Source organism: Nematolebias whitei, chromosome 3 (genome assembly GCF_014905685.2).
Source record: "Nematolebias whitei isolate Nwh7 chromosome 3, NemWhi1, whole genome shotgun sequence".
Classification (NCBI taxonomy): domain Eukaryota; kingdom Metazoa; phylum Chordata; class Actinopteri; order Cyprinodontiformes; family Rivulidae; genus Nematolebias; species Nematolebias whitei.
This window is the reverse complement of record NC_056500.1, coordinates 27443500-27462958: the sequence shown is the minus strand read 5'-3', so window position 1 is coordinate 27462958 and position 19459 is coordinate 27443500. Positions and strand designations below refer to the sequence as shown.

Sequence of the window (19459 nt, the reverse complement as noted above, 5' to 3'; positions counted from 1 at the left end):
AGCGAAACGTCTTCTGTTACAAATAAAGTACAGTTGTTTTTGTCTTGAACTTTTTTGAATAAAGTTTCTATAATTGTATTTATCTTGAGAGGGCATGCTGACTTTTAGTAAGTGATCATGATTGACTGTAGCTTGGTAGTTAAAAATAGTTTGTTTGAACATGATTATCTGTTAGTTTCAGTAAAAAGGACACTGGTTAGGATCTTCACGAACAACTCAGGAACCCAATAAGGCTCAAGCTTGTCATCATCTGGAAACAGCTGGAACTCCAGTGTTACTGTTAGCAGTGATATGACTTTTACACCTGCAGACGTGCACCAGCGACAGCCCCTTATTTGTTCAGGGCAGACCAAGAAAGAAACATCTGCTCAAAAAACAACACTTTAAAGCTTGAGAGAGAAGCCCAATGACTTCTGGGTAAACCACTAATAGTCAGATGAGCCATAGCTTTTAGGTATTTGGCCAAAACAACAAGAAGTATGTTTGGAGGAGTCAAGATGAGGTTCTCTAAACCCACAAACTCTGTACCACTTGTCAAGCATGGTGGTGGTATCATCATACGGTGGTGCTGGTGCATTGCACAAAGTGGAATAAGAAAGAAGCAGAACTGCCCTTAAAATATTCAACTTCACCTCAAATCAACAAACGGGGGCACAGTTCCAACAGGACAAAGATCTTAATTACACACATGTGCGCACACACACCAAAACTAATTTATGAATGAATGAAGCAAGCAACAATAAACTTCTAATATGATCTTCCCAAAGCCCAAATCTTAAGCCTACTGCAAATTTTCAGACTATACATAAAAGTCCTTTGTCGACCCTGTGTGGATAAAAGAAAATCCATCATGAATTATAACTTGTGCACCAAATTCGTGTTTTTTTTTTTAAAAGAGTGAAGTTTATGTCATTATATTGAGTGTAACTAGTAACTGCAGCAACCCTGCTAAGATTTAGCTTTGACTATAACTTTAAACACATTTAAACTGCATTAAATGACATATAATGTTCTGGGACCAGAATGTCAAAAAACATTTCATTTATGCCTTTGCTGCACTTTCAAATCAAATTGCAGATTACCTGAAGTTGCAACAAACGGCGTCTCTCTGTGCATTTCCTGTTTGTGCTAAAGCCACATTAAACTGTCTTTTCAGAAAAAGCTGAAGTTCTTGTCCTCAGGGCCAGCCTCCCGTCTCATTTCCACCTTCAGCTGCCTGAGCTGGAATTTAATGAAATTATTGGCTCTGGTAGGTCCATTCCTCTTTGTTTTCCCTTTCAGCTAATGTACTTGCAAATCTGATAATAATATTGATGAGCGTATTTGTTACACACACAGGCTCCTTTGGGAGAGTCTACAGAGGCAAATGCAGAAACAAAATTGTCGCCATAAAACGGTATTTTTTTCCCACCACTGAGACAAAGAAGTGACGTAGTATCTCCTCTGTTTGAAGAAACTGAAAGATGATCAGCTGTTTTGATTTTCTGCTCTTGTCTGCAGCTATCGAGCCAACACGTACTGCTCAAAGTCAGATGTGGACATGTTCTGCAGAGAGGTTTCCATCCTCTGCCGCCTCAATCACCCCTGCATCATCCAGTTTGTAGGCGCGTGCCTGGATGACCCCAGTCAGTTCGCCATTGTCACCCAGTATGTCTCTGGAGGCTCGCTGTTCTCCCTGCTTCACGAACAGAAGAGGTGAAAACATTTGTCTCGTAAAAACACACCAAAGTACAGCTATGTTTTACCAATAAATCATCAAATCTTATTGTTTTCTGTCATAAGGCCATGTGCTGTGACTTGGTTAGTTAGGAAGCAGCTAGAAACCTCACACAACTACAGAATGACGAAAGTAACAAGATGAGTTAAAAAAAAAAGATAAAATGCCCACAAATAGAATTATAATGGCTGCATAGACCAGTCCAGACATTGATTCAAGTTGAATTTTTTTTTTAAATAATTTCAACTGATGAAATAATATATTTGTTGGTTGACCATAGCACTTCATACTAATAATACTTGTAGCTCTTTTTGTAAAATAAAAATAAGGTTTGTAATTGTTTTGCATGATTTTCCCCAAACTTCAATACAATAAATTAAATATGGAACAAGCATTACATTATACAATATATACAAAGCTTTGTCATTCAAAAACTATTTTACTTTATTCAGTAATGCAATGGATTTTGCTATTTTTATTCTCAAGTAATTTACGAGATATCCATGTCAGCTTCTCATCAATAAAGACGCCCCAAAATTTTATTTCATTAACTCTATGAATTTCAGTATTGTCAATTTTAAATGAGACTTCAATAATTTTCTTTTTATTACTAAATATTATGTAGTTTGTTTTTTCCAAAATCAATGATAACTTATTAAGTTGGAACCAAGTTTGTATTTTTATGAATTCTGCCTGTATCATCTCTTAAAATTCGTTCAATATCTTCACCCAAACAAACAAACAAACAAAAAAAAGTGCAAATAAAACACACTTCCAAAACCCTGACACGTCAACCAGATCATTCCCATACAAAATAAACAACTTTGGTCCCAAAACAGTGCCCTGAGGAACTCCACATCCATTCACACAAAATTCAGATCTTACATATTCAATGCATATAACACATAATACCACTCAGAAACAACAATAAAAGACAGGGAGAAAACAAAAGAACTATCATTAGATTAAAAACAACCAGAAACACAAAACAATAAAAGAAACAGATAAAATAAACACAAAATCTGCACCAAATGACAAAGCTGCAAAGCTTGTCCATCCATCACCAATATGGAGTTTTTATATTGTGGTAAAAAAAAATCAGGCCCAGGATGCTGTCATGACTCAACCAAAAGTGAGTATTTTTATCAATACATTCATTTGTAACTACAATTCTAATTAAATTTTAAACTTACCAAGTGCAAGTGGGCTTCTTTTAAATCTTTAGTCTTCTTCAGTATCTTCAGTGTGGAGGTGGTAATGAGTTGAAGATGTTTGGTGCTGTGTAATAAGCACTTGTTTGCACAAGTCTCATCAGCCAGTGAGCGTCAGGTTCACCAGTCTGCGCCCCTCAACCGGGATCAGCATTGATCCAGATAAAGTGTGTGGCCAGGTGCCGTCTTTATAGACTGTCCTATTGATCTGTGTAAAGTGCTGTGTGTGATTGGCAGAGCTTATTGATCCAGTGCTAAGTGGTTGCTGCTTTAATGATGTGTCAATGGACAGGCTTATCGACCTGCAGTCCAAGCTCATCATTGCCATCGACGTGGCCAAGGGCATGGAGTACCTACACAACCTCACCCAGCCCATCATCCACCGGGACCTCAACAGGTCCGAGTCACAGTAATCACATGTGTGCTGCTGCTTCGGTGTTTATAGTCTAAAATAACAGCTGTCGTTAACAATAATCGGCGTCTTCCTTCCAGTCACAACATCCTGCTTTATGAGGATGGACATGCAGTGGTGGCTGACTTTGGAGGTGAGAAGTCACAATTCACTTTTTCAGTTTATGAGTTAATCCAACCACAGCAGCCATCTCCAACAGTGGAGATCATCACACTGTTGGTTTATTTTCAAGAATAACAGCACTACATTAAAATGTGGCTGATGTTGACCAGTTTGAACACACTATTACGTAGTGCATAACTTTTGTTCCTGACTCAACTTATGCACTTTGACACCTCTATACTTGTTAAATGCACCTATTGTCTTGTAATTGTTTCTTCAGCCTCCCTTGAATGTAGATTTTAAGTCATCCATCCATCCATCCATCCATCCATTATCTTTACCCGCTTCTTCCTTTTTGGGTCTTGGGAGTCACTGGTGCCCATGTTCAGTGGTCATTGTGCGAGAGACAGGGTACACACTGGACACGTCTCCAGTCCATCACAGGGACACATAGAGACAAACAACCATTCACTCTCTCACTCACACATAGAGACAATTTAGAGTTACCAATCAGCCTAACATGCATGTTTTTGGTCTGTGGGAGGAAACAGGAGTACTTGGAGAAAACCCATGCATGCATGTATAGAACTGTATCATGCAAAATGCTCTTTAACTGAATGTGAACTAAGTAAATCCATTGCTGCAGTGTTGGATGTGAGATGTTTGCATGTGTTTATTGTCATTGTTTTTACTAGTGTTGGGTATTGAACCATGAGGTACGGTGGCAGCGTCATATTAAGGTCCAGTTATCCTGCATGTTCAGTATTGGTTCTTCAGCCTTGTATCCTGTATAAATAGATTGTTGAAGATGAACCAAAATTTTAAATAATATAATGCAATGTAATATAATTTGGGACTTGTGGTGTCTGGTTGGTTGTCGGCTGCGGGTTCAAGCCCAGGTTGCGTCAGGAAGGGCTACGAGCGTAAAAGAACAGCCAAAATGTTTGCGCACGTTTACTTGCTGTGGTGAGCCCTGCAGAGGGGAGCAGCCAAAAGAAAAACAACAATAACACATTGTAATAAAACTAAATGTCTAAATGATCAAACGTGACCAAATTGTTTTCACATTTTTTAATAAAGAACATTGTTTTTGAAGTTTAAATCGAGAAACGTTCAACTTTTATCCATTTTAGTGTTCACACTGCAAGTAAACACCTGAGGGTTTTTTAGGGATGTGCAAAGAAATGAATTCAAATTTTGTCCACATTCACTTTTCACATGCAGTTAACAGCAAGAGTTCATCTGCCGGGGATATGTTCTCACAGCATGAAAATACACAGTGTGTTGTCTGACTAAAGCTCAAAAGATGCAGAGCACGAGGTGCAAAGCGTGTTCTGGTAGCAAATCACCACAAGAGGTCAGAGGAGAACATCGAGAATATTTCAATTTTCACATGGAATTTTTTTTTGCAGTCAACCTTTATTTATACAGGTTAGTCTCATTGCATTAGGAAAATGTAGCTGAGTTTGATCTGTTGACTCTTCAAGAAGACCTGATCCTTCTTTGATGCACACTGAACGCCACATACTAAACACAGTGTGCAGTCAGATAATTACCAAGCAGTTCAGTCACGTGTTTGTTTTATAAATTGAGTTGCAGTATTCTAATTTTTAGTAAAAAAAAAATGGAATTTAAACAAGGCTTTTCTGCTGGTTTGCAATGGACTGAGATTATGCAGATTTAAAGGAATTCAATTCAATTGAATTCAGTTTATTTATATAGCGCCAAATCACAACAAAGTTGTCTCAGGGCACTTTACAGGAACATTCACATACATAAAAGCCAATTAGTAAAGTTCTCTATCTAAGGAATCCAGCAGACAAGTTGAATCTTGGCTTTGTTGCAGTCTCCCATCCTGAGCAAGCACAGTGGCAACAGTGGAAAGGAAAAGCTCCCTTTTAAAGGAAGAAACCTCCAGCAGAACCAGGCTCAGGACAAGCGGCCATCTGCTTTGACCGGCTGGTTTGAGAGGACAGGAAGGAGAGACAGACGAACATAGAATGGTAGGTCCAGGTGCATCTGAAAGACAAAAAAAAACACATGTTAAGGATAGAAAAATAATTACAAATACAAAACAGGTTGAGAGTAAGTAAAGACAATAGCAGAGTGAAAAATTGTGGTCAGTTTGTCCTCCAGCAGTCTAAGCCTATACCAGCATAACTAAGGGACAACTCAGGAAACCCAAGCCGACCCTTACTATAGGATTGATCAAAAAGGAAAGTCTTAAGCCTAGTTTTAAAACTGGATAATGTGTCAGCCTCACGGACAGTGATTGGAAGTTGGTTCCACAAGAGAGGAGCCTGATAACTGAAAGATCTGCCTCCCATTCTGTTTTTGTAAATTCTAGGAACCACAAGTAAACCTGCAATCTGAGAGTGAAGTGCTCTGTTTGGAAAATGTGGAACAATAAGATCTGTAATATAAGATGGAGCTAGGTTGTTGAGAGCTTTGTAGGTTAGAAGTAAGATTTTGAATTCTATTCTGGATTTGACAGGGAGCCAATGGAGAGAAGCTAAAACTGGAGAGATATGATCTCTCCTACTAACTCCAGTTAAGACTCTGGCAGCAGCATTTTGGATCAACTGAAGACGTTTTAAAGAAGTATTTGGACATCCAGATAATAAACCATTGCAATAGTCCAGTCTAGACATGACAAATGCATGAACCAGTTTTTCTGCATCATGTTTAGATAAGATATTTCTAAATTTAGTGATATTACGCAGATGGAAGAAGGCAGTTCTAGTAACGTTTTTAATGTGAGGGATAAAATACATGTCCTGATCAAAAATAACACCAAGAAGGAACATCCACAACTTCTCTAATTTAAGTTGAACATTTAAATAGATGAGCTTCAGTCTCACTGAGAGATGCTTTTCTACATCTTTTCACAATCCTTAGTATGCTCAGTCTTGGGCTGGCATGGTGGCGCAGTTGGTAGAGCTGTTGCCTCTCAGCAAGAAGGTTGTCGGATCAAATCTCGGCTGGGGACTTTTCTGGGCGGAGTTCGCATGTTCTCTCCGTGCATGTGTGGGTTTACTCCGGGAATTCCAGTTTCCTCCTACAGACCAAAAACATGCATGTTAGTGTAGTGAACTAGGCCTCCGACATCAATCTGTCTCTGAAGACCTTCAGGGGACAGGAACTGTTGTTTCATTTATTTGAATCCAGAAATACAAATTATCTCATCAAGAGACTATTTAATTGTATCCTGAATTAATCAATTGAAAGAACACTCTTCTTTTTATATTATCATTACTATTTTACCCTTTTATGATAATCAAAAGTGTGTTTATTTCATACCATTTCTAATGTTGAAGTGAACCACTCATTTAAATCAACTGTGAAACAGTATTAATGATTTTTAAACCTCATTAGACTTGGATCATACAGTTAAATGTCTATTTACGAAGTGAGTGTGCATTTAGTCTTCTGTCTGAATGAGGAGTAGTGGATTTGAGGGCGAAAGTCAGAGACAAGTTATGAGAATGAAGTGTCTTGTTTTTAAAACTCTCAGACAGTAAATAAGAACTAGCTGGCACCTGCATTCTCTCATTTATTCAAAATATTTCTCTGTCTGTACTAACCGTTCTTAAAACATTTCTGCGGTCTCCTGACTTCTAATAACCCTCTGACATCACTAAAACTACACCCCTGCTGGTTGTTTCAACCAATCAGGAAGTACCAAGTGACAGGAAGTGGATACTTTTTAAAAGGCAACACTTCTTGGAACTATTCAGTCTTCATGAGTCTTCCAAGTCTTCAGTCTTTTCCAATCTTCCTGGAACTTTCAGTCGAAGATGAGACTCAGTCTGATGGAGTCTTACAGCTGAATTAAGTAGCTGATGGATTTGACCATGTGCCAAGGGTCCGTCCATTCCAGCGTAGTCACAGCCTGCCTCAGCTGTGACTCAACCCGAGCAATAAATGTTCAACTTCTAAGGAAGCCTATTCTGTTGAACTGAGTACTTCGTCACGACTTCTGACGACCCCAGCCACTCTGACCGGAGACGCTGAAAAGGGAGCGTGCCAATGGACCTCTGTTCCGGAGTGGAGGTATCCACCATCTCAGGTAGCAAGCCGTTGACGCCCTGAAGTGTACCGGAGGGCTGAGCTGGATTTGGAGGAAGGGTGCCATTTTCTGGTTCAACACATAACTTTCATCCATCTAAACCTCCTCTTTAAATCTATTCCTTCGCTTAAACTTCTATTCGCCAGTAAATCAAGCTAGATGCCTTCAGAGATGAATCAGTCTCAATCAGTAATCTTCTGTTGTTTTGTTTAGTAAATCGTGCCAAGTTTATTAATCAGAAACAGATCAGCAAATCAATGTGTACATGTTTGATGTTAAATTTTGATTCTGTTAAATAAATGACCGCATTTATTCTGATGGGTCAAATATAAAATGGCGTCTCATGTCACTAATTATACACAACTCCACAAGTTATCTTGGTCACATGGCAGAAATTTAACTCGAAAAAGAAAGAATCCGTGTTGATTAAACAATTAATATTCTTTGTGCTTGAACTAGCTTTAAGAATAATTAATTAGTAGTATGTTACAGCGAAACCTGTCCCTACATCACTACATTAGGCTGATTGGTAACTCTAAATTGTCCCTAGTTATGGGTGAAAGTGAATGGTTGTTTGTCTCATTTGTCTCTATGTGTCACTATGACGGACATGAGACCTGTCCAGGGTTACCCCCTCTCGTACAGTGATTGCTGGATATGAGCACCAGTGATCCCCAAAACCCGAAAAGGAAGAAGCGGGTAAAGATAATGGATGGATGGATGCTCAGTCTTGATTCTTACTTATTGTCAGTTAACCTGATTGGTTGTGAGATGACTCAGTAATGTTTTTAGAAATATACTGCTAGCATCACATTTTACTCAGTGCATTATTACCTGACAATTTGCACAGCTTTTCTTTAAATAATGTACTGGTTAATCTGTATTTTTAAAGTGGGCATTTTGATACTGTATGTAGTATTTTGTAGCAAAACTACACCCTTCCTCTGACCCTTGGCTGTTTTTCCTTTACCCTGCAGAATCCAGGTTTTTACAGTCGGTAGATGAGGACAACATGACTAAGCAGCCAGGGGTCAGTAATGTTTGCTCCTTTTTCTGTATTTGATCATCTTGTGACAAGTTTCCTCCCTCCCTTTACTCAGAAACTTCTTCGACTGTTGCCAAAATTAGTCACTTTAAGGGAAAATAAACGTATATGCTGGTATTTTGTGAGAGTTGAAGACAGAGATTCTGCTAGCATCTGCCATCAATTACCCACCGGCTATAAACTGCCTTCGTGCAGAATTTCTCTGAATGTGCTGACTCAGTACTACAGAGTGCTTAGCCCGCAGTTTGATGTTAAGTGTGTTGCATCTCTTGGGATTTGCCTGTTGTGTCGAACTACTTGCCCTTGCCAAAGACTGAATATTTATTACAACAGTTGGGCCCATTGTGCGTGTGTGTGTGTAAATGTATGTTTTTATGTTATTTAGAATCTTTAAAACATCAGTTGTTACTATATTTAAACCAAGTTTGCAAACTAAAATTCACTTTATGCAGTTTTCAACTCTGGAGCCTCTACAAGTATTTCTTTTCATTCTTTTTCGTGTGTGTGCAGAACCTGCGCTGGATGGCTCCTGAGGTGTTTACACAGTGCACTCGCTACTCTGTGAAGGCAGACATGTTCAGCTATGCCCTCTGTCTGTGGGAGCTGCTCACTGGAGAAATTCCCTTTGCTCACTTGAAACCAGGTGATTTTGATTTCACAGGTTGGATGTATACAAACCAGCCACTAGGGAGCACAAGCCAGTGTATATCCAGTGACAATCCCAATCCTGGGTAAATGGTGAAGTTGCGTCAGGAAGGGCATCTGCAAGAAGGGGTCTCTGCAGGCAAATTCGGAAGGCGTATCTGGGCGCTCATATCTGATTGGACTATAGGAAAGTGGGCGTATCTGGGCGGTCATATCTGATTGGACGATAGGAAAATGGGCGTTTCTGGCCGTCCGGATCTGATTGGACGATAGAAAAATGGGCGTGTCTGGACGGCCACATCTGATTGGACGATAGAAAAATGGGCGTGTCTGGACGGCCACATCTGATTGGACGATAGAAAAAAAAAGGCTGAACGATAGAAAAAAAAAGGCTGAACGATAAAATGCTGTAACCACAGACACAAGATGTCTAAAAACAAGGCGTTATTGGCAGATTGTGTTAACCACAGGCATATTATGTCTATGGTGTTAACCGGTTCGACATTAGCGGCGTCTCGGTTCGACATCGCTCCAGTATACTGCCGCGGCGTCTCCATAACTTCTTTTTTCGACTCTCTTAACACAGAACTTCCGGTTACATTTCAAAATAAGAGCAACATAACTGGGTAGTGGGGAGAGCTAAATGTTAGGTTTTTTTTTAATACCTAGCCATAACATTAAAAAAACAAATTCCATTTTGGTTGTTGAAAAATGTGAACAAAGTTACAATCGATTCATAAAGAAAGAAAAATATTAATGATACTTAAACTGGCCTTGGGACAAAGGATGTTTCCTTTAACTTCACATTTTCTTGTTCAACCTGCAGTCACTGCAGATGAGTGATTGTCAGTTTCTGTAAGATTTCTGCAACTGGAGCAGGTATTTCTGTTTACTGGTTAACTTCCTCAGCTGTCTCACATTTTAAAGGTCAACCCTACTCCATGTTTCAGTAGAAAACCAGCACATTTAGGAGTCAGTACATAACCAGACTTTTGGCCCTCACACCTGTACCCAGTTGCTCATGCTGCATGATGAGATCAGATTTATCCATATTTTAGAAATTACATTTAGCTTAGTCGACAAAACAATACAAATGAAGACTGTCTGTCTTAAAAAAACCTCTTGGTTTTGCAGTAAGCAGCCTGATTTCAAACTATCTTGGCCAAAGGTAAAATAAAAATCTTTGTGTTCTCAGAAAAGTTGTTTCAGGACCTCCAATAAACTTATGTACACATCAAAGCACACAAGACAGATTCAGGAATTGTCTTTGTTTTCCAGATTTCACATTTGTTATTACCTTAAAACATACTCAGACAACATTTGATGCATCATTGAATTTTTTTTATTGTTTATTGGGACATCCATTTTTAGAAGTCATCGTAGCATCAGTTGGAAACACAAAACATAGTACAGTTAGGGTGTTGCTAGTTGTTACTTATTGTAATGTGTGGGCATCACAGTACAAGAGCTAGACTACTAACCCTGCATCCATGGCACAAAGTGGCTGCAGTACCCAGGAGGAATGGCTTCACTGTAGAAGGCCCTCAGCTCGCCTCTTTTGCCGCTGCCCCAGAAACCTGCACCACAATCTTTAAATTCTTCTCCACAGCTGAAGCAGACAGAAATGACATAAGGCTTTCTGTGCTCAGCCTGAAACTCTTCAGAATATTTCCTCCACTTCACAACACCTGAAATTGTAATAAAAATATGATTAGATCACCAAGCACAACATTTTTACAAAATAGCAGTTCTACACGGCCTGGGCTGTTTTCCTTCCCCAATCTATTCAAAATGAATACCAAAAGGTAATTTTGATATTTTTTTCACAAGAAAAAAAAAGTTGATTTCCTAAAGTTTAACTATAAATGAAGGAATTTGTGCATTCAGGTAATTGAAAAATAAGTAATTTCTCTAACATCCAACCCATTTTAGCCACTGAGCCATACCAAACACTCATAATCTATTCTTGAATGAATTATTGACTATTATTGACAAATTACAGACTTATTATTGAATAAGTTATTACTCATTATTGAATCATTGACAAATTACACTCATGTTCGTGTTAACTCATGTTGCAACAAGGTCAGCAACTTTTGACTATTACTATGAACTATGTTAAACTTTGGAGGTGATTTATTTTGAAAGTCAACATCAGATGTTGGTCAACATTGTTGAGCAACATCTTGGGGTTTTCTAGAGTCAACCTGAAGTGAGAGTGGTTCCTGACATGGCAGAAAGACATAGATATAATTAACAGCTTTTATTTGTTTGTTTTTCAGCTAATAACAACTTTTATTTATTTGTTTTTCATATTTTTCAGTTATACACAGCTTTTAAATATTTATTTTTCAAGTATTAAGAACATTTATTTCAGCTTTTATTTTGAAAAGCAACACCCAGTTGTTGTAAACGTGCACAGTGAGAGCTGCTGTGGAGGCTCACTTTACCTCAGTGCGTTACAACAACAACGAGAGAACGGTCGAAACTATCGTGACCTACAATAAACGTACTTCAATAAAATGCATAAGTGAAAACATAACATACTTTATAAGTACAATAAATCATACTTCTTTGTCAAACATCGCAAAGAAACGTTACCTCATCAATAATCCTCGTGACTTTGAGGGTTACCCACAGCCAATCAGTGTTCGCCGCCGACAAACGCCTATTAAATACTGTTAGCCAATCAGTGTTCGCCGTCCATAAACGCCTATTTGCCAGAAACGCCCACTTTTGGTCTGCAGAGACCCCCTTCTCGGCATCTGACATAAAACACTTTTGCCAAAACTAATATGCAAGTTCTTCTAAGCGATACCATACCGGATCAGTCGAGGACAAGGTTAACAATGGCTGCCACCGGTGCTGTTGACAAACAGGGTGCTGGCGGAAACTGTGTTACTTTTAGTCAAAGACAACAAGGAGGGAAATGTGTCAGGAGGGAGAGGAGGAAAGTCAAGAATGTAGGACTGCCGGGGGGTGGGGGGCTAATTATAAATGTGGGGACAATTACAGGCAAAGGTAGAGAGCTGGCCGACATGATGCAGAGAAGGAAGGTAGATGTTTTATGTGTCCAAGAGATCAAGTGGAAGGGCAGCAAGGCTCGCAGTATTGGAGCAGGGTTTAAAATGTTTTACCATTGTGTGGATAGAAAGAGAAATGGAGTAGGGGTGGTACTGAAGGAGGAGTTGTCAAAGAATGTAGTAGAGGGGGAAAAAATTGTCAGATAGGGTGATGTGTCTGAAGGTAGAAGTAGAAGGTCTGATGCTAAACATTGTCAATGGTTATGCTCCACAGGTTGGATGTGACTTAGAACTGAAAGGTAAATTTTGGAAGGATATGGATGAAGTGATAGAGTATTCCTAGGGAAGAAAGAGTGGTGATGGGAATAGACCTGAATAAACATGTGGGTGAAGGAAAAAGAGGGAATGAGGAAGTGATGGGTAGGTTTGAAGTCAAGGAAAGAAACCAGGAAGAACAGATGGTGGTGGATTTTACCAAGAGAATAGAAATGGCTTTAGTCAACACTTGTGTTCAAAAGAGGGAAGAAAAAGAGTGGAGGAAGGAGTACGCAGGTCGACTACATTCTGTGTAGAAGAGAAAACCTGAGGGAGATTGGGGACTGTAAGGTTGTAGCAGGGGAGAGTGTGGCCAGATATCATCGAATGGTTGTGTGTAGAATTAATGTTGTTGTGAAGAAAAGAAAAAGAGTAAAATCTGAGAGGAAGAACAAATGGTGGAAGCTGGGGAAAGGAGAATGTTGCGAGAAATTCAGAGAGGAGCTGTTAAAGGCTCTGTGTGGTAAGAAAGACCTTCCAGATGACTGGACTACTACAGCAACAGTAATTAGAGAGACAGGTAGGAAGGTACTTGGTGTGTCATCTGGACAGATAATGGATGATAAAGAAACCTGGTGGTGAAATAGTGAAGTGCAGGAAGCTATTCAAAGAAAGAGGTTAGCCAAGAAGAAATATGACAGAGGACTGAAGAGAGGAGACAGGAACATAAGGAGATGGGACGTAGAGCAAAGAGGGAGGTAGCAAAGGCAAAGCAGAAGGCAGAGTTGTACAAAAGCCTGGACACTAAAGGGCGAGAAGGACTTATACCGATTGGCAAGACAGAGGGATCAGGCTGGAAAGGATGTGCAGCAGGTTAGGCTTATTAAATATAGGAATGGTAATGTTCTAACAAGTGAAGAGAGTGTGACCGGAAGATGGAAGGGATACTTTGAGGAGCTAATGAATGAAGCGAATGAAAGGTAAAGAAGAGTAGAGGTCAAGCTGTGGTCCAGGAAGTGGGAAAGATTAATGAGGGTGAAGTTTGGAAAGCTCTGAACATAATGAAGATGGGGAAGTAGTAGGACTTGATGACATACGAGCGGAGGTTTGGAAATGTCTTGGAGAGATGGCAGTGAGGTTTTTGACTCAAATATTCAATGGCATATTTGAGGGTGAGAAAATGCCTGAAGAATGGAGAAGCAGTGTGCTGGTGCCCATTTTTAAGAACAAGGGTGATGTACAGAGTTGTAGCAACTACAGGGGAATTAAGTTGATGAACCACACAACGCAAATCTGGGAGAGAGTTGTGGAAGCTAGACTTAGACGAGAGGTGACTATCTGTGAGCAGCAGTATGGTTTCATGCCAAGAAAGAGCACCATAGATGGTAAATGGTAAATGGACTGCACTTATGTAGCACATTTTTTGTCTTATCAACATACTCAAAGCACTTTACACTAAAATCTGTGCCCTCATTTACACATTCATACGGCACTCTACTATATCTGTACAAAGACTAATCAGATCTTTAGATCACATTTACACACCGATGGGACACACATTGGAGACAATGAGGGGTACAGTGTCTTGCCCAGGGACACTTCAACATGTGACTGTTGGTGGAATCGAACCCCCAACTCTCCCACTGGAGGACAACTGCTGTAACCACTCAGCCACAGCTGATGCCATCTTTGCTTTGATGATGCTGATGGAGAAGTACAGAGAGGGTCAGAAAGAACTTCATTTTATCTTTGTGGATTTAGAAAAAGCATATGACAGAGTGTCGAGGGAGGAGGTGTGGTATTGCATGAGGAAATCTGGAGTGGCAGAGAAGTATGTTAGACTGGTACAGGACATGTATGAGGACAGCAGGACAGTGGTGAGATGTGCTGCAGGAGTGACAGATAGCTTCAAGGTGGAGGTGGGAGTGCATCGAGCATCAGCTCTGAACCCCATCTGTTTGCTCTGGTGATGGACCGACTAACAGATGAGGTCAGGCAGGAATCCCCATGGACTATAATGTTTGCAGATGACATTGTGATCTGTGGTGAGAACAGGGAAGAGAACTTGGAGAGGTGGAGGTATGCACTTGAAAGAAGAGGAATGAAAGTCAGCTGTAGTAAGACAGAGTACATGTATGTGAAAGAGGGGGAGGCTGGTGGAACAGTGAGGTTACAAGGAGCAGAGGCCACAAAGGTGCAGGACTTCAAGTACTTGGGGTCCACTGTCCAGGAAAATAGGGAATGTGGTAAAGAGGTGAAAAAGAGAGTCCAGGCAGGATGGAGTGGATGGAGAAAAGTTTCAGGAGTGATTTGTGACAAAAGGGTGTCAGCAAAGGTCAAAGGAAAAGTTTACAAGACAGTGGTGAGACCAGCTCTGTTGTATGTTCTGGAGGCAGTGGTAATGACAAAAAGACAAGAGGAAGAACTGGAAGTGGAAGAAATGAAGATGTTGAGGTTCTCCTTAGGCGTGACAATGAATAAAAATGAGATCATCAGAGGTACAGCACAGGTTGAACAACTGGGAGATAAAGTTATAGAGAACAGACTGAGATGGTTTGGACACGTCAAGAGGAGGGACCGTGGGTGTACTGGTAGAAGGATGTTAGAAATACAGCTGCCAGGAACAAGACAAAGAGGAGATATATGGATGCAGTTAAGAGAGGACATGGAAGTAGTTGGAGTGAAGACAGAGGATGCAGAGGACAGAGTGAGATGGGGGAGGATGACTCTCTGTGGAGACTTTTCTAGAGGGAAAAGCCGAAAGAAGAAGAAGAAGAAGATTGTCTTATTGTTAAGTGATATCCTTTTTATTTGTAAAAATTTATTTAAAAAAAATGCAAACAGAACTTGTACACATCAGGAAACTAGAATTTGACATCTAACTCAGAACAGTGTTTTTGTTCTCAGCTGCTGCAGCAGCAGACATGGCGTACCATCATATCCGGCCTCCTATTGGCTACTCCATCCCTAAACCCATTTCTGCACTTCTGATGAGAGGCTGGAACTCGTGCCCAGAGGTAACCCTGAGTTCACTTTGTCCTCTTGTAGTCCTTCAGTTTTAGAAATTTTAGATCAAATTAAACATATTCTTTGCTAACCTTTATGCCGCCTTCAGTTTATATAGTTATAGTATAGTAATTGTATAGTTTGGTTATTCTGACAGATGTGATATCCCTGCAGGACATGCTCAAGACTGCACCAGAAGTGCAACAGCTAGTTCCCACTGCCACTGTCTTCACTTTTTTTTTTTAGTTTATTCAGTTTATTCACACACACGCACGCACGCACACACACACACACGAAAGAATCATAATACATATCTGCAAAATAACAGTGCGTGAATCAGGTCTCCAAAAAGCTATTTAAAGCTTATAGACGGAGCCTGGGTACATATGGCATACAAATTATAACATATTAAAATAACATCACAATAAAACATCAGTCCTCATAAAAATTCCACATACAATACAGATTGTTACCTCTGCTCAATCAGTTACAGGTCCTACAAGTGATCTCAAGTATATAAATGGAGCAATTTGGTCTTTAACTGTTTTTTGAAGGTGGAGATGAATTTCAACTCTTTCAAACTCTCATCAAGCTCGTTCCAAATCTGTGGACCCCTCCCAGAAAAGGTTTGACTAGTTATTCTAAGTCTTCTATATTTAGTGTAGATAAGATGTTTTTTCCTGGTTTCATAAGTATGTTGTAGACCACTGATTGGAACGAGCTCTGTTAATCTTTTATTAGTTTTATTTACAATTTGAAACATCAAACTGGCATTTTGAAACACATTTAATTCTGTTAGCTGAAGAAGACCAAAACGATGGAATAGATGGGATGTGGGGGAGTTATACTCGGACCATGACACGGCTCTTATCTTTTTTTGAAGACTTTCAAATTTCTTAAGATAACTATGGTAAGTATTGTACCATATAACATTACAGTATGTAAGGTGTGGCTCAATGAGAGTTTTCTACATTGTTAAGAGCGTGGATAGAGGCAAATATCGTAATTTAAAAAACAAGCCAACTTAAAAATACCCAAAGAGTTATATTTAAATAACTGCTATGAAAACTGACAGTAATGTAAATATTGAAATATTTATTAAATAGTGTTTTCTCAACCTTAATCAAACTATGGGAATAAAGTTGTTTTTAGATGACAGCAGTCCGATTTGTTGTTGGCCTCATTTAGACCAGCTGTTAGCTCAGAATTAAACTCTTATTTGGCCAAAGTGACATTTAAAGAGCTATCTACAACAGGTAAGATATTAATTGTTCATGAGCTTTTCATAGAACTTCACTTCCAAAGATGTGAACTATTGTTTTAACTCAAAATAGATTAATGGAATGTAAAATACATTAGTCTCATCCATCCTGTTATCTGCAATGAGTGACTGCTGCATTGTCAGCTGTTCCTTTGAGCACATGCAGCACTGATGAGGGATAGAGGGCAGTCCCCAGATGATACATCATTTAGGAGCAGAGCACGATGCCGCGATGCTCATAATTAGCCCTGGATGCTTTCTGCTCTACTTCACCAAGATACATTATTCCATGGGACAAACATCTTTCTCTTTGTGCTACATGTTCTTCCTGTTTGCAAGTCACGGATGCCCAACATGTCACCTGTTTGCCTGATTGTCCCAGATCAACGTCATGAAATCATTTATTTAACCGGCGCCACGGATATAATGAGGAAGCAACATCTTTCTCAACTGAGCACAAATTTTACGTAACTGCTTCCTAAAGCTAAAACAGTTAATTTCTGCTCATGATAAATTGCACAGTTTCTGTCAAACCCCTCAAATAAGAGCATTCAAACCAAAGAAAATATTAAAATGTTGTGTTTTTCTGATAATTTTTCAGTTTTATGTCTTGATATACTGAGATGCAGACGGGTCGGGGCTGCTGTCTGAGGCTGGGATGTATGATGGAGCAGGTCTCAAGGTGCAGCGTTTGTTCTGTGAAGCAGGTGATCTGAAGGACTGCTTTTAGAAGCAGAGTTCACCTTTGCTTCACATGTGGGTGGACAGATAAAAATACAGGACAGTGTCAGAGAGAACACACCTGATCATGTTCCTTTAAAAACATGTTTAATGCAACTGATGCCTTGTTTCTGATTTCAGGACAGGCCTGACTTCTCTGAAGTTGTCTCCAGCCTGGAGGAGTGCCTGTGTAATGTGGAGGTGTGTAAAATCCAGTCTATCTGCTTTACCCAGATATTTTCTAAGGTTGTGATGTTTTCTTATTTCTTTCCTGGCATGTGTCACAGCTGATGTCTCCAGCTTCAAGCAACAGCAGCGGCTCCCTGTCGCCCTCCTCCTCCTCGGACTGTCTGCTCGGGCGAGGAGGACCGGGCCGGAGCCACGTGGCTGCCCTGCGCTCTCGTTTTGAGCTGGAGTACGCTCTCAACACTCGCGCCTACGCCTTCTGGACTCAGAGGTAGGACACTCAAGTACCTTCTCAGACATGTGAAGATCAGGAGGTGGAGAATGCACAATGATCACATCAACACTCACTGAGTGCTTCAGCACTGACTGAAGCAGTTTGGGCTTTTCTTTAGACTAAGACATGCTTATCTTAAAAAAATCAATGTTAAAAATAAAATGTCACAGTTGTATTCATTTCATAGGGATCAATTTCTCATTATTTGATTATTATTTCTCATTATTATATATATATATATTTTTTTTTAAAAGAAAAGTAATAATAAAATCTAATGTAGTTTTTATTTAATCATTTAGCTATTTATTAATCTCAACTACTGTATATCTCTTGGTACAGTATTTTCTGCCGTACACATCGCACTGCCCAGTGGCATCAGTCCAAATATGTCTAATAAAGTGGAAAAATCCATAAATACATTGCTTGGCCGTATACGTCACATCTATTATGCGTCACCGCTGATGTGTTGCATTTGTTACGTGTCACCGCTGACAACCCGGAAATGTGGGCCAGTGTTGTGCCAAAAATCCATTGGCGGCCGTGGGAGCGTGCACGGGAGGATTTTAACAAGAATTTAACAAGATTAACGCTTATAAACAATTATTTGTTTGCTTGAAATTATAGTAAAGGTGTGTCTCAGTCTACATTTTCCTTAATAAATGCACGTTGACGGTCAAATCAGCTGCATTTCAAAAGCCGATATGCAGATACACAAATGCGCAGAGGGCGACTCACTGTCCATTTCTTCGAAATTTAACATGATAACCACCTGAAAACAATTATTTGTTTGCTCGACTTTATAGTAAAGGTTTGTCTCAGTTTAACATTTACTTAATAAAAGGACTTTAACGATCAGATCAACTGTATTTCAAAAGTATTTGCTGCCCCGGTTCAAGGAGCGCGCTCTGAGGGAGGAAATCAGGAAGGAGGAATGCTGCACATTTCTTCGAAATTTAACAAGATAAGCACCTAAAAAAAACAATTATTTGTTTTCTTGACATTATACTAAAGGTGTGTCTCAGTTGAACTTTTACTTAATAAATGCACTTGAATGGTCAAATCAGCTGCATTTCACCGGTGCAGTGAAATTAAGCTGATTTGACGGTTGCTCCAAGCAACGAGCTGGACGAAGGTGGTAGACTATGGCAAGCCGAATGTGTCATTAATAGCCACTTTTACCTATTAAATGACACAACAGCATGCCATACTGCTCGAGTGCCATCTAGCGGCTGAAAATGGTAGTGTTCAATATTTTCAGTCAGAATGAATGAAAATGGTCATATCTCATTCAAATATAGATTTATAAATATGGGAACAAAATCCATAACTACGTCGCTTCGATGTATATGTCACAGGGCATGAAAATTATGCAATAAAAACCCATGACTTATAGGGTGAAAAATATGGTACTGTACATGTTTTGAGTGTTTTAACAGTTTCAAATTAATTGTCATGTTCTTTAAACCAGTGGTTCACAAACTAGGGTCCACAGACCTCCGTGAGATGATGCTTGGGGGTCCACCAAAAAAAAAA

General features: G+C 39.6%; 1 protein-coding gene across 1 annotated transcript in view; it reads left to right on the top strand.

Annotated features, from left to right (window-relative positions):
* tnni3k (TNNI3 interacting kinase) overlaps positions 1-15583 on the top strand; it is a 30012-nt gene extending 14429 nt beyond the window's left edge. The window contains exons 16-23 of the mRNA XM_037674751.1: positions 1157-1249; positions 1339-1396; positions 1501-1695; positions 3221-3325; positions 3421-3473; positions 8489-8541; positions 9067-9199; positions 15387-15583. Coding sequence (XP_037530679.1) covers positions 1157-1249; positions 1339-1396; positions 1501-1695; positions 3221-3325; positions 3421-3473; positions 8489-8541; positions 9067-9199; positions 15387-15541 — 845 coding nt within the window. The 3' untranslated portion in view covers positions 15542-15583. The remainder of the gene's footprint in view (positions 1-1156; positions 1250-1338; positions 1397-1500; positions 1696-3220; positions 3326-3420; positions 3474-8488; positions 8542-9066; positions 9200-15386) is intronic.
* The last annotated feature ends 3876 nt before the right edge of the window (positions 15584-19459 follow it).